Source organism: Pygocentrus nattereri, chromosome 23 (assembly GCF_015220715.1).
Source record: "Pygocentrus nattereri isolate fPygNat1 chromosome 23, fPygNat1.pri, whole genome shotgun sequence".
Taxonomy (NCBI): Eukaryota; Metazoa; Chordata; class Actinopteri; order Characiformes; family Serrasalmidae; genus Pygocentrus; species Pygocentrus nattereri.
In genome coordinates this window covers 34,708,578-34,720,448 of record NC_051233.1, presented here as the reverse complement: position 1 = coordinate 34,720,448, position 11,871 = coordinate 34,708,578, and the positions used below count along the sequence as shown (strand labels likewise).

The following is an 11,871-nucleotide window of genomic DNA, read 5'->3' as shown; positions in this document are numbered from 1 at the left end:
GAATCGGACTGTGACTCACAGTTCACGGCGTGTTAAATATCTCTGTACCTTATTCTCAGTACCTGAACTCATTAAAGACTCAGCACTGAATCGGACTGTGACTCACAGTTCACAGCGTGTTAAATATCTCTGTACCTTATTCTCAGTACCTGAACTAATTAAAGAATCAGTACAAAATTGGACTGTGACTCACAGTTCATGGCGTGTTAAATATCTGTGTACCTTATTCTCAGTACCTGAACTCATTAAAGACTCACTACTGAATCGGACTGTGACTCACAGTTCACGGCATGTTAAATATCTCTGTACCTTATTCTCAGTACCTGAACTCATTAAAGACTCAGTACTGAATCGGACTGTGACTCACAGTTCACGGCGTGTTAAATATCTCTGTACCTTATTCTCAGTACCTGAACTCATTAAAGACTCAGTACTGAATCGGACTGTGACTCACAGTTCACGGCGTGTTAAATATCTCTGTACCTTATTCTCAGTACCTGAACTCATTAAAGACTCAGCACTGAATCGGACTGTGACTCACAGTTCACAGCGTGTTAAATATCTCTGTACCTTATTCTCAGTAGCTGAACTCATTAAAGACTCACTACTGAATCGGACTGTGACTCACAGTTCACAGCGTGTTAAATATCTCTGTACCTTATTCTCAGTACCTGAACTCATTAAAGACTCACTACTGAATCGGACTGTGACTCACAGTTCACAGCGTGTTAAATATCTCTGTACCTTATTCTCAGTACCTGAACTAATTAAAGAATCAGTACAAAATTGGACTGTGACTCACAGTTCATGGCGTGTTAAATATCTGTGTACCTTATTCTCAGTACCTGAACTCATTAAAGACTCAGTACTGAATCGGACTGTGACTCACAGTTCACAGCGTGTTAAATATCTCTGTACCTTATTCTCAGTACCTGAACTCATTAAAGACTCAGTACTGAATCTCACTGTGACTCACAGTTCACGGCGTGTTAAATATCTCTGTACCTTATTCTCAGTACCTGAACTCATTAAAGACTCAGTACTGAATCGGACTGTGACTCACAGTTCATGGCGTGGTAAATATCTCTGTACCTTATTCTCAGTACCTGAACTCATTAAAGACTCAGTACTGAATCGGACTGTGACTCACAGTTCATGGCGTGGTAAATATCTCTGTACCTTATTCTCAGTACCTGAACTCATTAAAGAATCAGTACATTAATCGACTCAAAATGTTGTATTTTTAGTATGATGTATTAGAAATCTGTCTAACTAAAGCTGTGTGTGTGTGTGTGTGTGTGTGTGTGTGTGCGCATGTTTGTGCATGTGTGTGTGTGTGTGTGTGTGTGTGTGTGTGTCTGTGTATTTTTACCTCTGGGGTTTTACAGATGTTGGCCATTGTCATTCCACACACTTTACCAGGTGTAGCACTCCAGGGTAGCAGTCCTTCACACACAGACACACACACACACACACACACACACACACATACACACACACACACAGTGTTCAGAAACATGCTGTTTCCTCATCAGTGCAAGTCGTTATTTTTGTAAATATCCTTCATGTTTTTTAGTCAGAAACTTTTCATCCTCAATACTAAACTTCTCAACTACTCAGACTGATAAACAGTCTGATGGAATGTTTATGAACTATTTTTGTTTGATAATGATAATAATAATAATAATGAGGATGATGATATTTTTAATTGTTGTTGTTGTCGTTGTTGTTATGATTAATGCGATTGAACTGAAGTGTGTGGTGGTCTTTCAGGCTTTACGGGCTGAAAGCGGTGGTCGTACCGAACTGCCGAGCATCCACGCAGACCCAGCCGTGCTGACTCAGGCTGGTGGTCGTCTCAGACAGGATGTTGACGGTGTGGCACGTTTCGGCCATGTTGTAGAGGAAGTAGACGGGAATGGCAGCGAACACAAAGACCACCAGCCAAATGACCGCCAGCACGAATGTCACGACGATGAACTGCAGACACAGAAGACGTGACATGATAGAGACACAGCAGCACTCAGCCTCACCAGGCACCACCCACAAATACCTCCTGTCAAAGACCTTTAACCTACTGATGGACTGTATATACACCCACCTGGACAGTAACCGACTCTAAATGTAGGTATTGTGATATAAACCAAGTCCGTTCTACAGTTTCTCATTAGGCTGAATGAATAACCGACTCTAAATGTAGGTATTGTGATATAAACCAAGTCCGTTCTACAGTTTCTCATTAGACTGAATGAATAACCGGCTCTAAATGTAGGTATTGTGATATAAACCGAGTCCGTTCTACAGTTTCTCATTAGGCTGAATGAATAACCGACTCTAAATGTAGGTATTGTGATATAAACCAAGTCCGTTCTACAGTTTCTCATTAGACAGAATGAATAACCGACTCTAAATGTAGGTATTGTGATATAAACCAAGTCCGTTCTACAGTTTCTCATTAGATAGAAAGAATAACCGACTCTAAATGTAGGTATTGTGATATAAACCGAGTCTGTTCTACAGTTTCTCGTTAGACTGAATGAATAACCGACTCTAAATGTAGGTATTGTGATATAAACCGAGTCCGTTCTACATTTTCTCATTAGACTGAATGAGTAACCGGCTCTAAATGTAGGTATTGTGATATAAACCGAGTCTGTTCTACAGTTTCTCATTAGGCTGAATGAATAACCGGCTCTAAATGTAGGTATTGTGATATAAACCGAGTCCGTTCTACAGTTTCTCGTTAGGCTGAATGAATAACCGGCTCTAAATGTAGGTATTGTGATATAAACCGAGTCCGTTCTACAGTTTCTCATTAGGCTGAATGAATAACCGGCTCTAAATGTAGGTATTGTGATATAAACCGAGTCTGTTCTACAGTTTCTCATTAGGCTGAATGAATAACCGACTCTAAATGTCGGTATTGTGATATAAACCGAGTCCGTTCTACAGTTTCTCATTAGGCTGAATGAATACCCGACTCTAAATGTAGGTATTGTGATATAAACCGAGTCTGTTCTACAGTTTATCATTAGGCTGAATGAATAACCGACTCTAAATGTAGGTATTGTGATATAAACTGAGTCCGTTCTACAGTTTCTCATTAGACTGAATGAGTAACCGGCTCTAAATGTAGGTATTGTGATATAAATCGAGTCTACAGTTTCTCATTAGACTGAATGAATAACCGACTCTAAATGTAGGTATTCGGATATAAACCGAGTCCGTTCTACAGTTTCTCATTAGACTGAATGAATAACCGACTCTAAATGTAGGTATTGTGATATAAACCGAGTCTGTTCTACAGTTTCTCATTAGACTGAATGAATAACCGACTCTAAATGTAGGTATTGTGATATAAACCGAGTCCGTTCTACAGTTTCTCATTAGACTGAATGAGTAACCGACTCTAAATGTAGGTATTGTGATATAAACCGAGTCTGTTCTACAGTTTCTCATTAGGCTGAATGAATAACCGGCTCTAAATGTAGGTATTGTGATATAAACCGAGTCCGTTCTACAGTTTCTCATTAGGCTGAATGAATAACCGGCTCTAAATGTAGGTATTGTGATATAAACCGAGTCCGTTCTACAGTTTCTCATTAGGCTGAATGAATAACCGGCTCTAAATGTAGGTATTGTGATATAAACCGAGTCTGTTCTACAGTTTCTCATTAGGCTGAATGAATAACCGACTCTAAATGTCGGTATTGTGATATAAACTGAGTCCGTTCTACAGTTTCTCATTAGACTGAATGAGTAACCGGCTCTAAATGTAGGTATTGTGATATAAATCGAGTCTACAGTTTCTCATTAGACTGAATGAATAACCGACTCTAAATGTAGGTATTCGGATATAAACCGAGTCCGTTCTACAGTTTCTCATTAGACTGAATGAATAACCGACTCTAAATGTAGGTATTGTGATATAAACTGAGTCTGTTCTACAGTTTCTCATTAGACTGAATGAATAACCGGCTCTAAATGTAGGTATTGTGATATAAACCGAGTCCGTTCTACATTTTCTCATTAGACTGAATGAGTAACCGGCTCTAAATGTAGGTATTGTGATATAAACCGAGTCTGTTCTACAGTTTCTCATTAGGCTGAATGAATAACCGGCTCTAAATGTAGGTATTGTGATATAAACCGAGTCCGTTCTACAGTTTCTCGTTAGGCTGAATGAATAACCGGCTCTAAATGTAGGTATTGTGATATAAACCGAGTCCGTTCTACAGTTTCTCATTAGGCTGAATGAATAACCGGCTCTAAATGTAGGTATTGTGATATAAACCGAGTCTGTTCTACAGTTTCTCATTAGGCTGAATGAATAACCGACTCTAAATGTCGGTATTGTGATATAAACCGAGTCCGTTCTACAGTTTCTCATTAGGCTGAATGAATACCCGACTCTAAATGTAGGTATTGTGATATAAACCGAGTCTGTTCTACAGTTTATCATTAGGCTGAATGAATAACCGACTCTAAATGTAGGTATTGTGATATAAACCGAGTCCGTTCTACAGTTTCTCATTAGACTGAATGAATAACCGACTCTAAATGTAGGTATTGTGATATAAACCGAGTCCGTTCTACAGTTTCTCATTAGGCTGAATGAATAACCGACTCTAAATGTAGGTATTGTGATATAAACCGAGTCTGTTCTACAGTTTCTCATTAGGCTGAATGAATAACCGGCTCTAAATGTAGGTATTGTGATATAAACCGAGTCCGTTCTACAGTTTCTCATTAGGCTGAATGAATAACCGACTCTAAATGTAGGTAATGTGATATAAACCGAGTCTGTTCTACAGTTTCTCATTAGGCTGAATGAATACCCGACTCTAAATGTAGGTATTGTGATATAAACCGAGTCTGTTCTACAGTTTCTCATTAGGCTGAATGAATAACCGACTCTAAATGTAGGTATTGTGATATAAACCGAGTCCGTTCTACAGTTTCTCATTAGACTGAATGAATAACCGACTCTAAATGTAGGTATTGTGATATAAACCGAGTCCGTTCTACAGTTTCTCATTAGGCTGAATGAATAACCGACTCTAAATGTAGGTATTGTGATATAAACCGAGTCTGTTCTACAGTTTCTCATTAGGCTGAATGAATAACCGGCTCTAAATGTAGGTATTGTGATATAAACCGAGTCCGTTCTACAGTTTCTCATTAGGCTGAATGAATAACCGACTCTAAATGTAGGTAATGTGATATAAACCGAGTCTGTTCTACAGTTTCTCATTAGGCTTAATGAATAACCGACTCTAAATGTACGTAAAAACTCACAGTGAGGCTGAGGCAGCGGCTGCACTGAGTACTGCGAAACTCTCCGAAGGTTTGTTTGATGGCGCTGGTGGTGTAGAAACCCTCAGCCAGCAGCAGAATCCCATACAGGAAGAAGAAGGACGCCAGGCCGTAGATCACATACTGGAAATATTTAATACTGAAAATAAAGCAAACTTCATTAAACCTTCGGTGCAAAAACATAACTAGTGTCACACTCTGCAGACAGAATGTCATTAAAATCTTTAAATAATTAAAACTTTATTATTTTTATTACAAATATTATTCATAAATATTATTTTATTATTTTAAGGTTACATTTTTTTACACTCCAAAAAACTTAACTGATCTAATAACATATCCTGTTTTTCGACAACTGTCGGAATATTATCTGACTGTTTAACTTGTGTTTAGTGAAATTCAAGATTCAAAAGTTTTATTGTCATGTGCACAGCAGAGCAGGCAGTTGCACTGTACAATGAAATTCTTACTTTGCTGTTCCTCCATTCACCAAATAAACTCTTAAGAGAATAAAAAAAAGGTAAAAGCAAAAAGTGTACAGTATGTGCAAAGTTGAAATAAAATGAAATGTGCGTATGTGCAAATAAGTGTAGCAGCTGTTCATAAGGTGCATCAAGTGACAGATGAAAACAGATATAAACAGTAAACAATGTTACTCTGTGCAGTAACAGATGTAAACAGTGTTGCTCTAACAGCAGCAGTGCAGTGCAGGTAAGGTGCAGTTGTTGAGTGTGAGGTTAAACCAGTTCAGACTGGGAGGACGGAAGAGGCAGTGAGTGAGGTGTTCACCAGCCTGATGGCCTGTGAATAGAAACTGTTGGTCAGTCTTGTTGTCCTGGACTTCACACTCCTGTAACGTCTGCCTGAAGGTAGGAGTGTGAAGAGTCTGTGCTGGGGGTGTGCACTGTCCCTGGTGATGCTGTGGGCCCTCCTGATGACCCTAGCATGATACATGTCCTGTAGTGAGGGGACGGCTGCTCCTGAGATGGACTGGGCAGTTTTGATTACACGCTGGAGAGCCTTCCTGTCCTGAGCAGTGCAGTTTCCATACCAGACCATGATGGAGCTGGTAAGAACACTCTCGATCATGCTCCTGTAGAAGGTGCTGAGAAGTTTGGCTGGCATGCCAAATTTCCTCAGCCTTCTCAGAAAGTTCAGTCGCTGCTGGGACTTCCTGATGATGAGGTGTGTATTGTGAGACCAGGTGCGATCCTCACTGATGTGGATGCTGAGGAATTTGAAGGTCTTCACCCTCTCCACCTCTGTCTCACCAACATACAGGGGTGTGTGCAGCTCCCGCTTCCTCCTCGGATCAACAATCATTTCCTTGGTCTTGTCTGCATTCAAGGAGAGATTGTTGTTATGACACCAGGCCACCAGCTCAGCCACCTCCTTCCTGAGTGCAACAGGGTGATAGTCATTTAGGCTAGGAACACGGAGATGTTGTCAGACTGTCCGAAGTGCAGCCGAGGCACAGCCCTGTAGGCCCCCTCGCGTTGCTGTAAACTTGTTCGAGTATGTTACGCTCCCTCGTCGGAAAGTCCACGTGCTGATGATACTTGGGGAGGACAGTCCTCAGGTTGCAGTGATTGAAGTCGCCGGCCACAATGAACGCGGCGTCCGGGTGCGCAGTCTCTTGTTTACTGATGGCATCATGCAGCAGCCCTAGCGCCTTGGCAGAGTTCGCACGTGGCGGGATGTAAGCAGCCAGAATGTGCACAGAGCTGAACTCTCTAGGCAGATAGAAGGCTCTGCACTTCACCATCAGCAGCTCTAAGTCAGCTAAACAATGTTTTTCAACAGTCTTGACGTCCGTATACCACCTGTTGCTCACGTAGATGCAGACACCGCCACCTTTGTTCTTCCCCGACACTGCCGTGCGGTCCCCGCGGTGGACGGAGTGCGTTTCCAGCTGTATCGCCGAGTCTGGCATGCTGTCCGAGAGCCAGGTTTCCGTGAGGATAACAGCACAGCACTCTCTGATCTCACGCTGGGTTGTTATTCTGGTCCTCAGCTCATCCAGCTTGTTTTCGAGGGAGCGAACATTAGCTAGCAGCAGGCTAGGTAGCGGTGGTCATGTAGCCCTAGCCTTTAGCCTAGCATGTAGCCCACCTCTCTTGCCCCGCTTCCGCTTTGGCCACTCTGTTCGTCGGCTGCGCCGCTCACCCGAGGCCGGTGCTGCTGGGCCTTGCCGGCTGGTGCCGGTGGAGTGCAAGCGTAAGAGAAAGTTGAAGTCCGAGAGGCTAAATGTAAGTTCATGATGAACTTTACCGATCTCCAGGAGTGCCTCTTTACTGTACCTGACTGTACCATGGATGTTCTGTACACTTAAAATAAATACTAAAGTTAAAATAAGTAATAAATAGCGTCGGTTGCAAGAGGAGCACGCAAAGACGTCTGCCACGGTGGGCGGAAATGTTCCAGGTATTTCAGCAAATGAGTTTGTTATTGAAACAAACCTGCTTGAAAGCTTCTAAACTGTATCTCTACCTTTTCAAAATATGCATAAATAAGACCGGCCACTATTCAAATCCCCTGTTGTCATGGTTACAGGCACTTTACAAAACAGCCACTACTGTTTGAACATCATGCTGACACATCTGTCCACCAACATCTGGGGACCGCTGACGGAACAGGAAGTGTAATTATCTGCAGTTTTACCAGCAGCTCTCAGTACCACTGTAGAGCTGCACTGCTGATCTCGGTTCTACAAACGTTCTTCATTAAAGAGAACGATTTCATGCAGAACCATGGACATTCAAAGAACCAGCTACATGCTTTAATGGTTCTTCGCATGGAGAAAGTGTTGCAAATGGTTCTATAGAGAACCGTTTTGAAAATGGTTCTACAGTATATTTCAGATAAAAGGGTTCTTCTACTGTTCCAAGCTTGACATTGTAACAACAGACAATAGAATAATAGCAAAACCCCATTTGTGACACATAGAACCTTATAGAGCCCATTCTGCACTGTTAAAGCATGTAAAGGGTTCTCTGCCTGTTCCCGGTTCTAACTAGAACTGTTTTCTTGACTCTGAATGTGTTAAATAACAATGTAAAACAACATGTTTTAATTTATAACTTTGTTTATAAGTTTATAACATTTTTGTTCAATTATTAATTTTTTTCTCTTCTTTTGATTTATTCCTTTGATTTTAGGCAATTTTTCTGTAAAATTCTGACTCTTGGTTGAAATGGTTTTATGTTATTTAAGTGACTGTTTTATGAAAATTATGTTTATTTGTTTCGTCTCTGGTTCTTTTATTGTGAAACATATTACATTTACATTTATGGCATTTGGCTGACGCTCTTGTCCAGAGCGACTTACAATTTGATCATTTTACACAGGGAGGCCAAGGTGGTGTTAGGAGTCTTGCCCAAGGACCCTTATTGGTATAGTGTAGGGGGCTTGCCCTGGTCGGGGATTGAACCTCAGTCTACAGCGTAGAAGGCAAAGGTGTTAACGACTACACTAACCAACCACCCCTATTTCAATGAATGAACGGTGCTGAATGAATAAAGAACCCTGGAGAACCATTTTTAACGGTGGCATTCATGCTTCCAAACCGCTAGCCAGCTAGCTCAATTGCTAATCAACGCTCACATTTTTCACAGGGGGAGACAGGATTTTAGCCTTTGAGTGTTGATTTGTGTTGAACTAAAACTTCCCGATTTGTTACGATCTGAACGGAACCGACAGAAGCTGAGTTAGCAGACATAGGCTAAACAGGCTAACAGACAGCAGGCTAACAAGCTAACAGACAGCAGGCTAAAAGGTATCAGGCTATCTTTCAATGAATGTAAATCTTCTTCTTTCTGCTGCTCCCTTTAGGGGTCGCCACAGCGGATCATCTGCCTCCATCTTGCCCTATCCACTGCCTCCTCTTCTTTCACACAAACCATCTCCATGTCCACCTTCACTACATCCATAAACCTTCTCTGAGGTCTACCTCTTCTCCTTCTACCCGGCAGCTCCATCGCCAACATTCTTTGACCGATGTATAAATGTAAATGTATGAACGTAAATGTATAAATGTAAATATATGAATGTAAATGTATGAATGTAAATATATGAATGTAAATATATGAATGTAAATGTATGAATGCAAATGTATAAATGTAAATATATGAACATAAATGTATAAAAATAAATGTATGAACGTAAATATATGAACGTAAATGTATGAACGTAAATGTATGAACGTCAATGTATGAACGTAAATTTATGAACGTAAATGTATAAAAGTAAATATATGAACATAAATGTATGAACGTAAATGTATGAACGTAAATATATGAACGTAAATGTATGAATGTAAATGTGGGAACGTAAATATATGAATGTAAATGTATGAACGTAAATGTATGAACGCAAATGTATGAACGTAAATGTATGAACACAAATGTATGAACGTAAATGTATGAGCGTAAATGTATGAACGTAAATGTATGAGCGTAAATGTATGAACGTAAATATATGAACGTAAATATATGAACGTAAATGTGTGAACGTAAATATATGAACGTAAATGTATGAACGTAAATGTATGAACGCAAATGTATGAACGCAAATGTATGAACGTAAATGTATGAACGTAAATGTGTGAACATAAATGTGTGAACGTAAATGTGTGAATGTAAATGTATGAATGTAAATATATGAATGTAAATATATGAACGTAAATGTATGAACGTAAATGTATGAACGTAAATGTTTGAATGTAAATGTATGAATGTAAATGTGTGAATGTAAATATATGAATGTAAATGTATGAATGTAAATGTGTGAACGTAAATATATGAACGTAAATGTAGGAACGTAAATGTATGAACGTAAATGTATAAATGTGAAAGAATGAATGTGAATGTATGAATGTAAATGTTTGAATGTAAATATATGAACGTAAATGTATAAAAGTAAATATATGGACGTAAATGTATGAACGTAAATGTATGAACGTAAATATATGAACGTAAATGTATGAATGTAAATATATGAACGTAAATGTATAAAAGTAAATATATGAACGTAAATGTATGAGCGTAAATGTATGAGCGTAAATGTATGAACGTAATTGTATGAGCGTAAATGTATGAACGTAAATGTATGAATGTAAATGTATGAACGTAAATGTATGAATGTAAATGTGTGAATGTAAATATATGAACGTAAATGTATGAATGTAAATGTGTGAACGTAAATATATGAATGTAAATATATGAACGTAAATGTATGAACGTAAATGTATGAATGTAAATATATGAACGTAAATATATGAACGTAAATGTATGAACGTAAATGTATGAATGTAAATATATGAACGTAAATGTATGAACGTAAATGTATGAACGGAAATATATGAACGTAAATGTATGAACGTAAATGTATGAATGTAAATGTATGAATGTAAATGTATAAATGTAAATATATGAACGTAAATGTATGAACGGAAATATATGAATGTAAATGTATGAATGTAAATGTATGAATGGAAATATATGAATGTAAATGTATGAATGTAAATATATGAACGTAAATATATGAACGTAAATGTATGAACGGAAATATATGAATGTAAATATATGAATGTAAATGTATGAATGGAAATATATTAACGTAAATATATGAACATAAATGTATGAACGGAAATATATGAACGGAAATATATGAACGGACATATATGAACGTAAATGTGTGAACGTAAATGTATGAGCGCAAATGTATGAACGTAAATGTATGAACGGAAATGTATGAATGTAAATGTATGAATGTAAATGTATAAATGTAAATATATGAACGGAAATATATGAACGTAAATGTATGAACGTAAATATGTGAACGTAAATGTGTGAACGTAAATGTATGAATGTAAATATATGAACGTAAATGTATGAACGCAAATATATGAACATAAATGTATGAACGTCAATGTATGAACGTAAATATATGAACGTAAATATATGAATGCAAATGTATGAACGGAAATATATGAACATAAATGTATGAATGTAAATATATTAACGTAAATATATGAATGCAAATGTATGAACGTCAATGTATGAACGGAAATATATGAACGTAAATGTATGAATGTAAATGTATGAATGTAAATGTATAAATGTAAATATATGAACGTAAATATATGAACATAAATGTATGAACGGAAATATATGAACGTAAATGTGTGAATGTAAATGTATAAATGTAAATATATGAAGTGCCCTTTGTTCAACAGTGTCTGGCTGATGGACTCTGTCTATCTATCTATCTATCTATCTATCTATCTATCTATCTATCTATCTATCTATCTATCTGTGTATTTACCTATCTGTCTATCTGTCTATCTATTTATCATGATCCATTCATTCTATGAACACAAATTGCCTCCTCCACCCCAGAACTAAACTCCACACCAAGGGGAACAGAAACTTCTATTCTGCTGCTCCTGGCTTATTTTATGCTCTCCCTGACCATCTGAGGGCGCCACAGTCGAGTGAGAGTTAGGGTTAGGGTCAGGGTTAAACCCGTTCTCTTCAGCAGAGCTTACAACCCGGG

The 11,871-nt window shown here is 38.4% G+C and overlaps 1 protein-coding gene across 2 annotated transcripts in view; it reads right to left on the bottom strand.

The window, feature by feature from the left end:
- Positions 1–11,871, bottom strand: part of plp1b (proteolipid protein 1b) — a 34,186-nt gene that overhangs the window by 3,324 nt on the left and 18,991 nt on the right. For both annotated transcript variants that reach the window (XM_037533478.1, XM_037533477.1), the window contains exons 3-5: positions 5,299–5,455; positions 1,803–1,980; positions 1,373–1,446 (exon numbers count right to left, since the gene is read on the bottom strand). In XM_037533478.1, coding sequence (XP_037389375.1) covers positions 1,373–1,446; positions 1,803–1,980; positions 5,299–5,455 — 409 coding nt within the window. The remainder of the gene's footprint in view (positions 1–1,372; positions 1,447–1,802; positions 1,981–5,298; positions 5,456–11,871) is intronic.